This window comes from Puma concolor, chromosome B4, assembly GCF_028749965.1.
Source record: "Puma concolor isolate L17-30 chromosome B4, mPumCon1.1.hap2, whole genome shotgun sequence".
NCBI lineage: Eukaryota > Metazoa > Chordata > Mammalia > Carnivora > Felidae > Puma > Puma concolor.
The window spans coordinates 24,409,028-24,427,354 of record NC_141673.1 but is presented as its reverse complement, the minus strand read 5'-3'; the positions used below and the strand labels follow the sequence as shown (position 1 = coordinate 24,427,354).

Genomic DNA, 18,327 nt, shown 5'->3' with positions numbered 1-18,327 from the left:
AGAAAATGTTTCATTCGAATAGGGAGCATATGCTACAGGGAATTGAGGAGTGAGATGTGAGAGAGTGAAAGTTGCACCAGTACATGAATCTTCAGGAAGGTTTGGGTGAGAAGTCTGGAGGGGTAGGAGACCGGCTGCGATGAGAGGAGAGAGCTAGCAGGGGTGGAGCCTGCCTTTCTAGAAGAGAAAAGGACAAATGATGGAGGCGGGGCCTTCGGGGAGAGGGTGGGAACATAAAGACCTTGACAGCACAAGTGAGAGAACTGACTGGGAACAGAGGTAAGACTCCTCTTTTTCTAGGTCTTGAGGTGGCAGATTAGGTGAGAGGGAGTGTGAGTAAGTATGTAAGAAAAGGGTGGGAGAAACTGGGGCAGTTCACACCCGGAGGTTTTCACACTCTCCTTGAAGTGGAGGCGAGTTTACCTCCTGTAGGGTGGGCAGGAGGCTGAGTGTCTGGTCTCCAAGGGAAAGATGAAGGTCTCGAGCGTTCACAGTCATTGGGTGTGAGGAGCGAGGAAGCTGACCAAGGACAAGAGGATTGAAGGCCACGCTGAGATTTAGAAGTCATACGTTCGTTAGAGAACCAGGCATCTTTGCTTGTGGGTTTTTTCTAGCCGCCCTTGCCTTCCTGGACATGGAGTGGAAAATGCCAACGGCGGTCAAGGCAAGAGAAGAGTACTAGCGAGGCAGCTGACCGCATGCCAGAGGCTTGGTGGATTGCGGCAGCCATGAATTTACCTCATAATAGATCCCGAAACTCCTTCCTTCTGCTCTGAGAAAGCACCAGGATGGCCTGATATCAGTCTGCCATTGTTTCTCAAGCCCCAGCTGCACATAAAATAGTTTAATAATGCAATATGTTTTCTTAAATATAGCTTGAATTTAGTGTAAAAAAAATCCTTAATGACAGTTAAGTTCTAATGACTTCCACTGCATTATTTACGTACATTATGTGACTTCCTTTTCACACAGTTGAATTTAGTGTACACATGGTCTCTTATTTCTGATTCTTAAAATGATCATTTTTTAATGTTTATGATTAGATATTGACATCAACCACATGGTGGCCACTAAAATGATCATTATCTTTAGGCCGGTTTGGGTAAGAAGTATAGGGAGGGTAGAAGAATAGGTAGAGGGAGACACAGAGTCAGATATATTAACCTCTCTTAGTTTAGTCATTAGCATCTTTCATTTTATGTCTGAGGGTATTGATTCTATCATGTGGCCACCTATACCATATGACCCCTTATGATTTCATGGCCCTGGCCATCAGCTGGAGGATCATTCCACAATGCTAGCTAGCATCTTATCTTTTTCTGGGTTATCGTGTTAAATGGGAAGTAACACATGTAATCTGTTAACCTAACTCAGACTGCCTTCTTGTTATCACTGCCTCTCAAACCCATGGTTTAGATCTCTGTGCTTAGTTTTTACCAAAATAAGTTCTAATGATGTGCTTCCATATTTGTCTCCCCTACTAGAGCAGATTGGGTCTTATATAATAAGATTGGATCTTATTACATTTCTATTCTCACTGCCTTGCCCAATGCTGGTTCTCATGAAGGTGTTCAATAAATGCTTTGTTAAATCAATGACTGTTCTTGATACATCTTCCAGAGATCCCCCTGGGTTGCAATCTGGACATTATCAGTGACTCTGAGCTCATCAAGTCCATGCATTTGAATAGTAGACATTTGTCAAGTGCTTTCTCTGTGCCAGACATTGGGCTAGACTTTGGGATACAAAAGTAAAAACCAGAGTCCCTGCCTTCAGTTTAGCAGGAGAAACAGACAAATACAGAAGTAATTACAGTACAGGGTAAAACGGAGGCCTGGGGGCCAGACACCCCTCCCTCAGTAATAATATCAGTTAATATTCTGGTATTATCCTGGCATAATTCTGAAGGTGAGAAATTCCCTGTGGTGTCTTTTGAGAAGGGTCCAATAGTTCCCTATAAGAAATCAAGTTAGTAGAAGCTCCTGTGGCCCATGGTTAGGAGTTTTAATTACTTTGGAAAATGATCGGAAGGCAGTAGAGAATCCTTAGGTAGATATAAACATGATCAAGGGTGCCTGTGAAAGCCTTTTCCTCTGATTAGGAAGACCTTTGAAAGAAGAGGCAGTAAACCCAAGTCCTCATTTTGGCAGCAGACTCAGTGGTAAGAGCATGATTTTATGGCTTTGTTCATGGGGATGGAAAGAACAGAACAAGTCCCAAAAGCCCTGGATACAAAAATAAAGACAATAGTTTTTTTTGTTTTTTTTTTAAAGTCAACTCAGTTACAAGCTGCAGCTGAGTACATGGCACCATGCTGGCTCCGCTGGAGCACTCAGAAGTGAGAAAGACAAAGTCCTCGTCCCAAAGAGGCTGACAGTCTAGAAAGGAGGAGTAAGGCTAATGCTTAATGAAGACAACAGCTGTGGCTTTGAAATGGATGATTGTTTTGCGTAAAAGGGGGAGGGGGAGGGAAGAGGTAACAGAGCTTAAAAGACCTGCCCAAAGTCACCACAGCTGGTAACTGTCCCAGCCAAGACCAGCAGACTCCAGAGCCTGTTCCCGGACCATTATCGTGACACTGAAGCCAGCAGTGTCCCACTTTTTCAATTTGGGTGCTCTTGGCCTTTCAGAGGGAGGGGCTGGATCGAGGGAGAGTCAGAGTCAGCGTTTGGCAAGTGGTGCACGTGGTGGCTTGTGCACAGGCTTGCTTGCGAGCGCAGCTGCCTGGTTCCAAATCCCAGCCCAGCTCTGATATTTGCTAGTTGTGTAAACTTGGGAAAGTTGTTTAACCTCAAGGCTTCAGTTTCCCTATTTGTAAAATGAGAATAAAAATAGTACTTACCTCATAGGTTTGTTGTGTGGATTCGAAGAGTCAATCCATGTAAACTCTCAGAACAGTGCCAGGCACAATCCTAAACAAAACATTGTTATCATCATCGAAGAGCTATCTGAGTTCCCTTGCAGTTAGTTCCCTTGCTCCCCTGCAAGTAGGGGAGCAGCTCTAGTGGAACGGCAACATGCCTGAGATGAAGCCTCTGAGTACATTCCCGAAAGAGAGGCTGAAAGGGAAGCTGCGGTAATTCCGGTGCTAGGAATGGCTGCATGCATCACTTTTAACCACATACATTTCCCATTTTCATTGTTCCAGTTACTGTTGTTCTATAACAAAGCACCCCAAACTTAGTGGCATAAAACGACCACCATTTCACTAAAATGCCGGTCATATGTTTGCAAAGGACCTAACAGGACAATTGGTCTCCGCTCCATGATACCTGGGGCATCAGCTGGATAGACCTGAAGGTTGGGGATGATTCAGATTCCGAGGGCTGGGATCCCTGAAGGCTCAAAGGCGAGTTTGGTCTGGTGCTTGATGCTGGCTGTTGACTATGGGGCTGGGAATGCAGATTGGACTGTGGGCCGGAACATGACACGTGACCTCAGTGTGCCCGGTTGGGCCTCGGCGCAGTGTAGTGTCTGGGTTTCAAGAACGAGCCTTCCAAAAGAATCAGGCAGAAGCTCTATCACTGTTTATGCCCTAGCTTTTAAAGTTACATAATGGCTTTTCCCTGCGAGTCCCAAATCCACCCAGATCCAAGATTGGACACAGATTCCACCTCCTGGTGGGAGGAGTGTTAATATCAAATTATAAGAAGGGCATGTGGGTCGGGAGCTATTGTTGCAACCATTTTGGGAAAATGCAATCTGCCACGACATCCAGTAAAGCTCTCCCATTTTGTGGGCCTCTTCCTACTCTGAGCAGAGGCCCCTCCTGGCAACTCACTTAGGCAATTTTTAAAATTAGTCAGCAACTCTCCCCAAAGATGCTCGGTAACTGTCCTGAAGTTGCTGAGTGTGTTTATACCGAGGATAACCTAGGTGGGTTCTCAGAGCAGCCTTTGAAGTGATGTGGGAGGTTTTTCTGGATCGTAGGCGGGGTTATATAGTCCCAATTTATGTGGGAGAGCCTCTACTTCCCATTTTTTTAGGCTGTTAAATCCTAGAGGGTGATGCTAAGCTATTTAATTTCCTTCAGCTAATTTTATTACATTATCGTGTGCCTCTTGGTTTCTTTTTAGCATAACTTTCCAAATGGTGGCAATAACAATACTCTCTTTAAAATGTCGCTTACAGCATTGGGCTTAAGGTTTCACATATTCTAGGGTAGGTGTTTACTAAGTATTTAAAATTTAATTTTACTAATATTATAACTGGTTAAGTTGAGAGTTGCAGATTTTCTTTTCTCTTCTTTTCTTTTCTTTTCTTTTCTTTTCTTTTCTTTTCTTTCTTTTCTTTTTCTTCTTTTTTTTTTTCTTACCAGCCAAAAGCTGTCTGAATAGATTTTATGGGCATCTAGAATTACATCTTTCTTCTGTGAGACATTATCATTCTGTCCTCAAGTGAAGAGTCTCCTTTGTGTTTAAGTTCATGAGACATCCACTTAATATTCTTATATTCTTTTGAAGACAATGCCAGATGACATCAGTTCCACACTGCTTTTAAAACACAGCCCTGACTTTGATTCCATCCTCTCACTGTTCACTTCTAGCTGTCAAATTTGGCTAAGGGAAAAAGAAAGCCCTTAAGAAAAGGCCAGGCTATTAATGTGCTCTTCAAAATGCTAAGAAAAGGCTAAGCTGTTTATAGCATTTTCAAAATGCTCATCTCTCAGAGATTTGCCAGCAATAGTGTCAAGGTGAAATACGCTCTCACTCATCATGGAACCGAGAGCCTTTGTGCTATCTGTGCTCAAAGTGCTGGTCCTACTCTTGTTAGACGCGCAATTTGCTGGTATAATGATACTTGGATATAATTTAAACCAAAATACAATCGCGAACCTGATATTGTGTGTTTACCATCTAAGTGGCAAGAAGTGTGTAGATTGCTGCATCGAGCAAGCCCGGCTTCATTCAGGATAGAAGAGCAGTTCAGAACCAAAGGGACGGCTTCCTGAAGTTTAGTCATTCTGGAGAACCTCGAAGGAGGTGAAAGGCAGGGGTCCCATTAGCAAATCTGTCTATTGCTTTTCAATGTGCTGAAAACTGAGTTAAACATTTAGTTTCATTTACTTCATTCACTTTGCTAAATGGTTTTGTCTTGATTAACAAACTGTGCCCTTAACAATGGGATTATCTTTTCATGTCAGGAGGGTATTGACCTTCGCCTCATATAGCTGAGTCAGTTGGCAAGCTTTGGAAATTCTCTGCACAAATGTTCTTTATATTAAAATAAATCCGCGAAGAAGGAGCAGGTGTAAATTTACCCATTTCCCTCGTCAATACTTTGGACACTAGCCATTCGAGAGTTTTGCTCTCATTCTGCCTACATCTCAGGCAGCTAACGCCTTTACGTTCTTTTCTGAACCACCTGTGAGAACACGGTATGGTAGGAAGAGTGAACCCTTGTGGACAAGTCACCCGTCTGTTGTAGTCTGCTGAAGGTCTCAGAAGCAGTGTATCAGTGGATAAAAACATGATTTAATTCTTGGTTCCACCGTCTATTGACTGTATGTATGGCTGTGAGCAAGTTACTTTATATCTGTGCGCTTCGGTTCCTGGTCTGTACATTCTCCTCATGGAGAATCACATTAGAAAAGCACGCAACACATTTGGAATAGTGTCAGTGTAATGCCGTTGGTAAGTATTCAGTACCCTGTGCTCGTCTTTATCTTTTCCAGCCTTAAATAATGTGAAATGAGGCTCGGGTTACTTGACCATTAGAAACTACCTTCAATAGTGGCTTTTGGCCTACCTAAATATTTGCTAATTTTCAACAGAGTAATTAGACATTTAATAAATGTATTATTCATATTATTTTTCCATCCTTTTTTAATTAAACTTTTTATTTTGAGATAATTATTTTTTTTTTTTAAATTTTTTTTTTCAACGTTTATTTATTTTTGGGACAGAGAGAGACAGAGCATGAACGGGGGAGGGGCAGAGAGAGAGGGAGACACAGAACCGGAAACAGGCTCCAGGCTCTGAGCCATCAGCCCAGAGCCTGACGCGGGGCTCGAACTCACGGACCGCGAGATCATGACCTGGCTGAAGTCGGACGCTCAACCGACTGCGCCACCCAGGCGCCCCTATTTTGAGATAATTATAGATTCACTTGCAATTATAAGAGATAATATAGAGAGATCCTGTGTACCTTTTAGCCAGCTTTTTCCCAGTGGTAACATCTTTCAAAACTGTAGTGCAATATCACCACCAGGATGCTGACATTAATAGTCAGGATACAGAACAATTTTGTCACTACAAGGACCCCTCTTGTCCTCTGATAGATACCTCACTTCCTACCCCCCACCACTGTCCCTAATTTCTGACAATTACTAATCTGGTCTCCGTTTCTACAATCTTGTCATTTTAAGAATGTTATATAAAAGGAACCATACAGTATGTAACCTTCGGGGGTGTCATTTTTTTCACTCGGTGTAATCCCCCAGAGAGCTGTTAAACTATACCTTGATGAACCAAAACATTCTTATGAACATCGGCACATTTTATTTTAGCCATGGAATTACCATTAGTCAACAGTGCCTGCTACGATACCCGGCATATACCGCTGGCACACGTTCAGGGAAGCTCAGGACTGGATTTTCACTCCACCTCCTTCCATCCTTCCTCCTCCTCCTATCTGGCCTTTTCCTCTTTCCTTGCCCCCTTCTTCTGAGCACACTCTTACTAATATTGACAAACAAAGGCTAAATACTCAACTTAGGCATTTTTTTTTTAAATTTTTTTTTTTTCAACGTTTATTTATTTTTGGGACAGAGAGAGACAGAGCATGAACGGGGGAGGGGCAGAGAGAGAGGGAGACACAGAATCGGAAACAGGCTCCAGGCTCTGAGCCATCAGCCCAGAGCCTGACGCGGGGCTCGAACTCACGGACCGCGAGATCGTGACCTGGCTGAAGTCGGACGCTTAACCGACTGCGCCACCCAGGCGAGTTCAGTGAAATGATTTAATGTGAAAATCCTTCATAAATTGCAAACTCTGTTAGACTTTCTATCAGAAATTGCTGGTGAGTGTTGGCCACGGTGTAAGAGTGGTTTGCAGCGGCTTGCTGTATATGCTGATAAATGAATAAAGAAGTCAGCGTGAGCAGTTTTTCTTTCCACACCATGCACAAGAGGTCTGCCCTCCAGTTTGCTACTGCAAGTGGAAGCTACTAACTACCAAAGCTTGTCATGCTTTGGTTCTAAGCAACAAAGTCCCAGGAGCAAAATGCAAACTTTAGTTCACGTTCTTTATTAAGCCTTTGTTCTAAAAAAGAGCCTCCTGTTTCTAGTTTCCAGGCTATAAGCCCAGTGATCTCTTTCATAAAAAAGCATCAAGACTTGCCAAGTATTGTTCCAACTCTGGGGTTTTCACTTCTGTGTCCCAGGTCAGAAGCCCACAAGCAGACTGAACACAGCCCTTCAGCAGGGAGCCCAGCTTCAGGATACCCAGTTACAGCCTTTCTTTGCTGCTGAGATTCAAAGTCCTGACCTTTAAGTGGAGTTAAACCCTCACTCTGATGGAATTCTCCCCGTGTATACTATAAGGGAAGGACAAACTTGCTAGAGCATGGGTGTTTTAGACAGGATGGGGCAGGGGTTGCTGTGCTGACAAATAAACCCCAAATCTCAGTGGCGATAAAGGTTCATTTCTTTTTCAAACAAAGTTCAGTGAGGGTTGGACGACTCTCCTTCTACATGTAGCTATTCTGTCTGGACTACATGGGCTCCAACATCACCATTGCAGGGGAAGAGGACTGGAGGACTTCCCCAGAGGTTTTTTTTTTTTTTTTTTTTCTCAACGTTTATTTATTTTTGGGACAGAGAGAGACAGAGCATGAACGGGGGAGGGGCAGAGAGAGAGGGAGACACAGAATCGGTAACAGGCTCCAGGCTCTGAGCCATCAGCCCAGAGCCCGATGCGGGGCTCGAACTCACGGACCGCGAGATCGTGACCTGGCTGAAGTCGGACGCTTAACCGACTGCGCCACCCAGGCGCCCCATTCCCCAGAGGTTTTTAAGTAGGGTGGCCATTCATCTCGGCTGGCCTGCGGCGGTCAGGTCATAACATATACCTGTTGATTCGGAATAATGCTTAAGAAACTTTCCTCTTATTTACTTTTATTCTCCTTTTATTTCCTTTTTCCTTTTGTTCCTTATTTATGTCCTAGTTTAGGCAATAAATTAAGGTGACCATTTCCAAGAGCCAGTATGGAACGGCTATCATAATTTCTGTTCATAGCATATTGACTTCAACCTGATGTGCAAGGGTGTGGAAAATTGTAGAGAAACCAGTACATATTATAGTGAACACTGATAACTTCTGGAACAATAGTCATTTTACAGGAATGCCGTGAATTTTGATTGATTGATTGATTGATTGTTTTAATTCTGGTATAGAATTGTGCAGTGGTATATTCGTTTCAGGAGTTCAAGATAGTGATTCAACAGTTCTATACATTACTCAGTGCTCGTCATAAGCGTACTCTTAATCCCCTTCACCTACTTCATGCATCCCCCCACCACCTCCCTTCTGGTAACCATCAGTTTGTTCTCTATGGTTAAGAGTCGGCTTCTTGGTTGGTGTCTCTTTTTTCTTTGTTCATTTGCTTTGTTTCTTAAATACCACATACAAGTAAAATCATATGGTATTTGTCTTTCTCTGACTGACTTATTTCACTTGGTATTATATACTCTGTAGCTCCAACCATGTTGTCACAAATGATGCTATGAATTTTTAAATAAAAACAATTCAATAACTTCAGTGACCCAAACTTTGTTGAGCAGATATGATATAAATAGGATGTTCTTATGAGCTAAACCTTATTATTTAATTACTTATGTGGTAGGCTGAATCATGGCCCCCGAGAGACATCCACATCCTAATCCCCAGAACCTTTTACCTTGTAAGACAAAAAGGGCTTTGCAGATATGATTAAATTAAGGATATTGAGATGGGGAGATTATTCTGGCCTATCCAGGTAGGCCATAAGTGTAGTCACAGTATCCTTATTTGACATCAGTAGGAGAAGGCATGTGATGATGGAAACAGGACTGGAGTGAATGCTTTAAAGCAGCTACAAATCAAGGAGCACAGGTGGTCTGTAGAAGCCATGAAAGGCAAAGAAACAGATTGTCCCCTTACAGCCCCCAGAGAGAACCAGCCCTGTTGGCATCTTGATTTGTGCACAGTGAAAGTGAATTCCAATTTCTTATCTACAGGACTGTAAGAGAGCACATTTGTGTTGTTGTAAGCCACTAGGTTTGTCACAAATTTGTAACAGCAGCAGACATGAATGTGCATGTATGTTCTGATGTTCAATGTTTGACTTTAGATTTCTGTTTCTAGTTAGATGCTATGATTATCCTTATATTACACGTGAGAAATTTAAGTGACTTGCCCAAGCTCCCTCAGCTAGTCTGTGTCAGAAGATCCATGCCCAGGCAGATTGACTCCTCAGAATGTGTTCCTAACCACTCTGCCACGCCGCCTGTCCCCTGCTGCCCAGGCTGGCCTCTAAGGTTCCTTCTGGCATGGCATGTGTGTCAACCACAGAATGTCCCTTCTCCCTGCAGCCTCTGTTCCCAATCCCACCTGACTTCAATCCCCTGCTCCTTCTGTGGGCTCCGTGGCACTCTGGACCCTTTCCCAGCTTGACTTTTAGAAATTTTATGGAAGCTTCTCAGGGTTCCGTGGGGGAATTTCTCAAGTAAAATTAAGCTTAGGTGAAATTACTGAATTTCTTCATATTTAAGTTTATGGAAAGATATTATTTGAGGGAAGAAATTATTTCTGAATCTTCCTCCTATTCTTTGTTTTCTAATTCTTCTCATACTCCAGAAGGGACACTGTTCCTCAGGGTAATCAAATAACATGATTAATAGGAATTTTACTGAAAATGTGTTAAGCTTGTTCTACCATGACCCAGAAAAGCAAGCAGCATCTGGAAGTCTGGTATAAGAATTCTTACTTAGTTATTACTTCAAATCTCCCTTTGGCTTGTATCACTTGTATACTAGTGTGTGTGTGTGTATATATATATATATATATATATATATATATATATATTTTTTTTTTTTTTTTTTTTGCCATATTGCCAGTTGCTTGATGGTTCTATATAGTTAACCATTGAATTAAATATTTGCGCCTCTCATGGCCCCTCCACTGAGACCCCCAGATCTCCCTTCAGGACTGAAGAGCTTATTTTCCCAGCTCTGGGAAATGTACCGACAGTCCTGAGTTCTCAACCCTCTTCAGGAATGCCCATGGGGGGAAAAGAGATGGCCTCCTTTTGTGGGGGCGGGGGGGGGGGGAGTCTGGTTGATATGCAGTACAAAGACCTGACCCCCCTACCACAATTCAGAGCATCTCTGAAGGGTCATCCCAGCTTCAAAACTCGCTCTCCGTGGGGTTGGCTGAGCCCTTTGTTGTGACTGCTCTTCTCTCTCTCTCTGCTAATCCTGCTTTCTTTCCTTTCCTATGGGTGTTGATCCCAAGAGCATTCCCTAATAAGCTTCCTGAAAGCTGAGTTCCATCTCAGAATCTGTTTCCAGGAACCCAAACCTCAGCAATGAGTTTAAAAAAAAAATGAAATCTCTGACTGGTGATGAATACATGAGTGCTCAATTAACTCTTATTTATTGGAATTAGAAGAATTCCAAAGGAGATAGGAAGCATACTTTCTGGCTTAAAGTTTATTTCCTAATGAAGAAGTAAAGACAAAACATCACCCACATGTCACCCAATCATGATTTAAACTACATTCTACAATGTGACCCCTTAGTTAACCACATTTTCTCTTGACCTCCATTTGACAGTTAATTTACAAATGAAATAAACTCTGTAAAACAAAGACTCCAGCCTACCTGCAAGCCTCAATAAATGCTGGCTTCCTTTCTTAGGAAAAGCTTTTTTTTTCAGAATAGAAAAACAAAGACTTGGTAAAGCTTTAAAACTATTTCTCAAAATAAAGGCAGTGATGTAAAATGATATAATCACATATAAGTACTAGCTTAGAATTTATATTCTTGCATCTCCAGAGAGAGTGAGAAATAAGCATTCAATTTTATAACACATTGAATACAGGCATTTCTGTTAAATCCTCCATCCAAGACACTTCTCCTTTAACTCTTTCCCCAAAGCCCTGGTTATAAGCACTGAACCATTGGCCATGAACTTGCATCTAGCCTTTATGCCCCATGTACTTCATTGTTGGTTGCATAACTCATCCTTCCTGTTCTGATTAGAGCTTTTGATATTTTAAAGGGGATTTGCCCTGTTTGAGACCCTTTATTAGTTCTTTATATGGCGAAAAATACTTTCCTGGAGAGAGAGGGGGAGAGCAGCTGTTCTTTCTGCACAATAGGGTGTCATATTTCAAAGACTCTTTTCTCTGGGCCTTAGTCTCTTGAGCAGTTAGAATAAGCCGGGTATGTACAGCCTAAACTCCAACTTTTTTCTTAAAGATCTCTTTTGGCCTTATAGGATTGTTTCTTGAATAGTTCCCTATAAAAAGCAAAGCACACACCCATAATGGAGATACCACTGCCAGCTCAATCACTTTTCACTAAGTAGTGCCTCAGCTTGGCCTGGGAAGGGGTATGGAGGGCAATATCTGCCAAGGAGGAGGGGGGTGTAGGAGAATGTCCCAAAGACCCCAGAGACTCTCACTAGCTGAGCACTGCCCTAATTTACATAATACCAAACATGACTATTAGGGTGTTTTTCCTGACACCAACTACTTCTGTGATTCTCTGACACCAACTGGGGGTCTAATCATTCGAGTCAGTTCCAAAACTACTACCAGAGTTAGGGTAGACTTCACAGATTAAAGGTTTAATCCAAGACTGACCCCACTTTAGATGCTGGCTACCTCCCTCAGATTCGATAATTCACTAGAATGAATCACAGAACTCAGGAAAGTGCTTCACTTACAATTACCACTTTATTATAAAGAATACAACTGAGGAAGAGTCCCATATAAGACATGCATAGGGCAAGATCTTGTGTGTGTGTGGCGGGGGACAGGGGCAGAGCTGCTATGCCCTCTCTGAGTGTCCCACACTCCCAGCATGTCAACGCGTTCACCAACCAAGAAGTTCCTTGAAATCTGTCCTTACGAGGTTTCTATGAAGGTTTCATTACATGAGCTCGACTGATTAAATGGTTGGCTGTTGTGATCAAATTCAGTCTCCAGCCCCCCTCCTTTCCCCAGAGATCAGGGCTAGGGCTGAAAGTTCCATCCTTCAATCACATGGTTGGTTTTCCTGGTGACCAGCCCCTGAAGCTATCGGTCCCCTGCCCCACAGTCATCTTATTAGCATACAAAGGAAAATTCCCAAAGATTTTAAGAGCTTTATGCCAGGAACCTAGGACAAAGAACAATTACTTATTTCTTATTATACCATAGCTATAAACTATGAACATAACCTAAAATTGAATTTCAAACATACACCCAATGGATGTAGTCCCCCTCAATATGTCTTCCTTCATCAAGGCATTTTTTCATGTATTCCAAAACATTTTTGGCATCTTTTTGGGTATGAGGAGAGACAGGGTCCTTTAGTGTTGCCGAACAGTTTTTGAACTGACTGAAACATTTGGTTTCCTGTACGCGTAGGACAACGTGTCTGAGCAAACATTGTCCTTTACTAAAAGGTGAACTCTGTTCAAGAGCTCAAGGAAATGCCATGCACAGCTGAGGCTCAGTGGTGGGACGGTGACAGTGACGATAGCTGCGGTGATGATGATGGTTTGTGAAGAATCAATCCTATTCATAGACAGTGTGACATTTGAAACAATTCTCTGTACAAATGCTTTCTCTCCCATATCCCATCTTTAATTTCTAATTTTCTTGTTCTCAGCAAGGTGTCTTTATAATAATGTTATTTCTTTAAAATTTAATTTTAGAAGATTTCTACCATCTTACCAAAATGACCCTTGATCTCATATTATGTTAAGAAACCTTTATTCCTGTCATATTTAAAGTTTTATTATCCCCAAATTGGAGTGATAAAAAAGATAATCTTGTTCTCGGCAAAGTGTGAAATGTCCTGTGGTCTCTCAGAGTTGCATACAACTCTCCTTCTCACCTTCTTAAGAGTTGGGTGCTATTTCTGTTAGATCGCGGAGGATAACGTCTACTATTGTTAGTCATTCATGATACCGAGTCTTAAGGAAGCCAGTATCATATTATCCTTTCTGCCTTGGAATGTATATTATTCCCCAGGCTGAAAAAAAATATCCAATAAATTATTAACTTCAAAGACTCAGGTGACATATTGAGATAGACCTATAACATGGTACAGAAACCTATATGTGAGAATGCTGGATGAAATCAGCATTTGTTTTCCTACCCTGAAGATTTTTTTTTTTTCATGGCTGTGGCTCTCTGTGTTTTAAAATTCTTGAAATGAGGTGAAGTTAAATCCATCCATATCACAAAGCCCAGTTTTTGATAACCTTCTTACCTCTTACAAGATCAGGCAAATGTAACTGAGTAGTGGGAATTTCGCTTTCTCCCATTTTTCTTGGTCATTAACGCTTAGAACCAACAAAAAGGCAACTGACACTGTGCTGAGAGAATCAAGAAGAATTCTCAATGTAGGTGCTCAATAAAAACTCATTGGATTGAGGAGAATCATAGATACTTTGAAGATGGTATGATTTTTCTTTCAATCAAGGAAAATTGTTGGAACAAAAGAACAGAAGTAATAAAATCCTTCATTATGATAGAATCTAGTTTTCACGCAGACACTTCTATAAAATATAGCCTTGGCAAATAACCTTTAACTCTCCAATGACTTTCACAAGCTCCCCCTCAAGACAAGCTCAAGTCCTGGCAATGAACCCCTTCAGTGTTTCTCAACCTGATTAACTTTTTTCCCTTCTTCATATTACTTCAGACTTCTATCCTTTCTAGGAAGCCAGAATCATCACCATTTCTTTGATACTGCTCCTTGCAAGCATAACCTACTTGAACTAATTTTCAGTCTGCTTACCTGCCAAGCCATTCCCTTCCTTTCTCTCCACAAAGCCTTTCTTGATCCAGGAAAAGGAACCAGGATTCCTCGGTATCTTATCCAGGACAATCCAGACTCAAAGCTACTTACAAAAGACATAAAAGACTCTCCCATGATTCTATGATTGCTAATCCTGTCTCTATTGAATGGCAAAAAAAGAAATTCAGTGATTTCACCTAAACTTAACTTTACTTGAGAAATTCCCTATGGAAGCCCTAGAAGCTTCCATAAAATTTCTAAAAGTCAGAGCTGGAGAAGGGTCCAGAGTGCCACAGAGCCTACGGGAGGAGCAGGAGACCGAAGTCAGGTGGGATTGGGAGCAGAGGCTGCAGGGAGCAGGGACATTCCGTGGTTGGCACACAAGCCATGCCAGGAGGGACCTCAGAGGCCAGCATTGGCAGCAGGGGACAGGCAGTGCATCAGAGTGGTTAGGAACATGTTCTGAGGAACCAGTGTGTCTGAGTAGAGATCCTGGCTCTGACACTAGCTGAGGGAGCTTGGGCAAGTTGCCTAAAGTCTCTGAGCCTCATGGGTGTGTTCACGTTGTAACCATTATGTGGGCTCACTTTAAATGTCCAGGTATCAAGATGGAGTAGATACAGGTCAAGAAACATGACTAAAGAAACACTTTATCTTTTAACTCTATCATTTTATTTGAAATCCCATAAATTCTAATTTGCAAAGTCTTGAACTCTCTGGGGAAAAGATGTAACTCTGACTTCCTAAAGCACGTTCAGATTCTCTTAGTGTTTATAGCGTTGATGTATTTTGACTGTGAGATAAATTTAGCATTTTCACTAAACTTTAAACTTTTAAAGTTTTCCTAAAACTTTAAAACATTCACAATAATAACCAAATTATAAAATGCCTCGGAATAAACTTAACAAAAATAGTAGAGGACGTAAGTAAAGAAAAGGTTGAATTTTAGTAGTAGACAGTTTTACAGTGTCATTCATTAAATAACCCTTCCCCCTTTCCCTGAATTGAAAAGTCAATTAATCCTGTGTTTATGACATCCTATCATCATTTCTAATTAACACTGCATGGGGATTCTCAGCCAGTGAAGTAAAGAAGAAAACAGAAAGGAATAAAGTGTGAGAAAGGAAGGAAGAAAGTTCTTATTCTTTATAGACATGGAAAATCCAAAATTGTCTCCTAGGATGAATAAGCGAATTTAGTGAAGTAGGTATAAACATATGAATGTACATATAACTTTTATTTCTATATAGCAGAAAACAGTTATAAGTGAAAAAATTTTAAAGCTATCGTTTGCAGTAGTATCAGAAAATTTACACAGACATACAAAGGATATGGAATAGCCAAAACCATTAAAAAAAAGAACAAAGCTAATGAAGCTATACTTTTAGTTGTCGAGTCTTATGAAAGAGCTGTAATAATAGTGCGAGATTAAGTATAGATATAGACCGATAGAACAAAATATAGACCAGAAAGAGACGCACACATATGTGGTCCCATGGTTTATGTCAAAAGTGACTTTGCGGTGCAGGGAGGAAAGAACGGTCTTTTCAACAAGTAGATCTAGGTCAATTTGGTATCTATGTTAATTGCTATAACCTATTTGGAAAGAAATCTGGCAAGAAATGCTAAAATGTGGGGCACCTGCATGGCTCAGTTGGTTGAGCATCCAACTCTTAATTTTGGCTCAGGTCATGATCCCAGGTTCATGAGATCAAACCCTGCCTTGGGCTCTGTGCTGAGCATGGAGACTGCTTAAGATTCTCTCTCTCTCCCTCTCTGCTCCTCTCCCCTGCTTGCACTCGCTCCCTCTCTAAAAAATAAACATAAAAAAATAAAGGAAGTGTTAAAAATGTAAAGGGTAAACACCCTTTGACGAAACCAAACCATCTTAGGGAATCAGTAGTACAAAAATAAAAGCATGTGTACCCAATGATGTATATGAATAGACAAGCATGTACAAAAACTAGAAACAACCTCTATGGTAAGTGATTGAATAAATTAGGATGCGGCCATCCCATGCATTGTTACGTAGCCATTAAAAAGAATGTGTTCGACCATGTTAGTAATGTGTAGCCTTTATTGTGTGTTCATTGTGTGCTAGGCACTGTTCTCAGTATTTATGTGTATAAATTCATCCCATCCTGTAATAGCAATATGTTGTAATAACAATTATAATTACAATATTATTTCTGTTTCATGGATGAGGAAGTTAAAATTCAAACAGACCAAATATTTTACTCAAGCTCACATAGCTGGTGTGTGCTTGAGGTCTGAGTTTGAATCAAAACAGTCTTACTCCAGAATGCACACTCTTAAACTCAACGTAGTTATTCTGCCTCCCTGAATTGATTAAAGAGGGATTCTTCTTACATATTGGTAACTAAAAAAAGCAAATCATGGAAATCTAGTTATCCCATTTCAAAAAACAAAGGAAAGAGAAAAGGGAAAAGAAAAAATCCACATGAATATACATTTGTTAGAGGATTTTAAAAGTTTTGGAAAGATACTCCTGAAACTAGTAATACTTATTACTTCAGGATTGAGTGAGAAAGGAGGACATTATTCATTTTTTCACCTCTTTATTATTTTAAGTTATAGACAAGTACTGGAATACTTTTGTCATATTTTAATCCAACAAAGTGAAGAAAAAAATAAAAGGCAGCCTCCACTTCTAGATTCACTGAGTTTTCTTAAGAATAAAAGTTTCATTTGGTACGCCTGGGTGGCTCAGTTGGCTAAGTGTCCGACTTCAGCTCAGGTCATGATCTTGCAGTTTGTGAGTTCGAGCCCCACATGGGGCTCAGAGCCTGGAGCCTCCTTCGAATTCTGTGTCTCCCTCTCTCCCTGCCCCTCCCCTGCTCATGCTCTGTCTCTCTCTGTCTGTCTCAAAAATAAATAAAACATTAAAAAAAATTTTTAAATAAAAAAAGAATAAAAGTTTCATTTAACAATTGGACAAGAAATTAATAAAACTTTTCTTCTAATTTCTTACCGTAATTTAGGCCCACAAGGATCTAATCTGTTATGGTCATTCTGCATGACATTTGCTCATTCATCTTCCAAATTATCTACATCTGCATAAAGTAGATTCCCAGGAAACATTGTTTCCACTCCTTCCTGTTTATTCTCTCCTTCTGGCCTCTCTCTCAATGAAATAATCAGTGCTGTGATGGTAAAAGCAGTCTTATTTTCCGTCTTTTGTTCTGTTCAGGTGACTTTGGCTGCACTGGTTCTCTGCATGGTCTCCCCGTGTGTCTTTCAGAAAGAGTGAGCTCCAAACAGAATTTGCTTCACTGTGGCAGGATTTAAGCTCAAAGCGAGACAGGGAGATTTTCAACTGGAAAACCTGTTAATGGAAGAATGCATTTCGTTAGGAACAGGGCCAAAGTCCTACCTGTAGAATCATATGCAGTGATTATAGAAATGCAAATAGTCCATATTTCTAGAAATACCTGCTTTTTTATAGGCTAATCTATGAATCTTAATAGGATATAAAAATGATATGTGTGACATTTCAGCAGTGCAGAGACGTGAAACTTTGCATTTTACCTTAGGCAAGAGTTAAATATCTTTCACATAAAATCATTATATGGAATTGGTATTTGTGTGTTTGAGAACTTTACTTCAGCCAACAGTTTGAAACCATGCATTTCATGAACACTTTTTGCTTCTTCTCAGGTCCCATTTGCTATCTCGCTGCCATCTATATTCAATCTTGAGAGACTTTTTGATCTTGCTAACGGTTGTATTGTATCAGGAGGAAGCCTCTTCAACTGGATGGTGTCGATTATTCCCTAAACATTCTTCACATGTTAACCTTATAAAGGATTTAAGTGATACCGTTTTTCTTGGTTTAAATACATTTTTGGAACTGTCTTCTCACAACAAGCAAAATAAAATTGTTTCCTCAAAAATTTCCTCAAAAATTATAGTTTGAGTAATGTCTTAAATTGTATCTGAATTAAATAACAATGCTGTTGCTTATTAAAACAATCTTACAGAACTGTTCATAGAAAATATGTTTGTGCAAGGTGCAAATATTCCCATGGTCATACAGTTCACGTACAGGTTGTGTTTAGATGTGTCCGTAGAACAAGATTGGATTAAAACAGTGGTTCTCAACTGGGGGCAATTTTGCCGCCAGGGGACATGTGACAAGGTGTGAGGACATTTTTGATTGCTGTAACTGGGAGGAGGGTGCTACCCGCCTCCAGTGGGTAGAAGCTAGGGATGCTGCTACCTATCCTAAGAGGCCCAGGAGGGCCCCCCCACGACCAGGGATCATCTGGCCCAGAATGTCAATAGTGCCAAGAGTGAGAAACTCTGGATTA

The 18,327-nt window shown here is 41.0% G+C and overlaps 1 protein-coding gene across 1 annotated transcript in view; it reads left to right on the top strand.

Annotated features, from left to right (window-relative positions):
• Nucleotides 1-18,000, top strand: part of CFAP54 (cilia and flagella associated protein 54) — a 307,349-nt gene extending 289,349 nt beyond the window's left edge. The window contains exon 68 of the mRNA XM_086712592.1: nt 17,675-18,000. Coding sequence (XP_086568718.1) covers nt 17,675-17,794 — 120 coding nt within the window. The 3' untranslated portion in view covers nt 17,795-18,000. The remainder of the gene's footprint in view (nt 1-17,674) is intronic.
• Nucleotides 18,001-18,327: the final 327 nt, after the last annotated feature.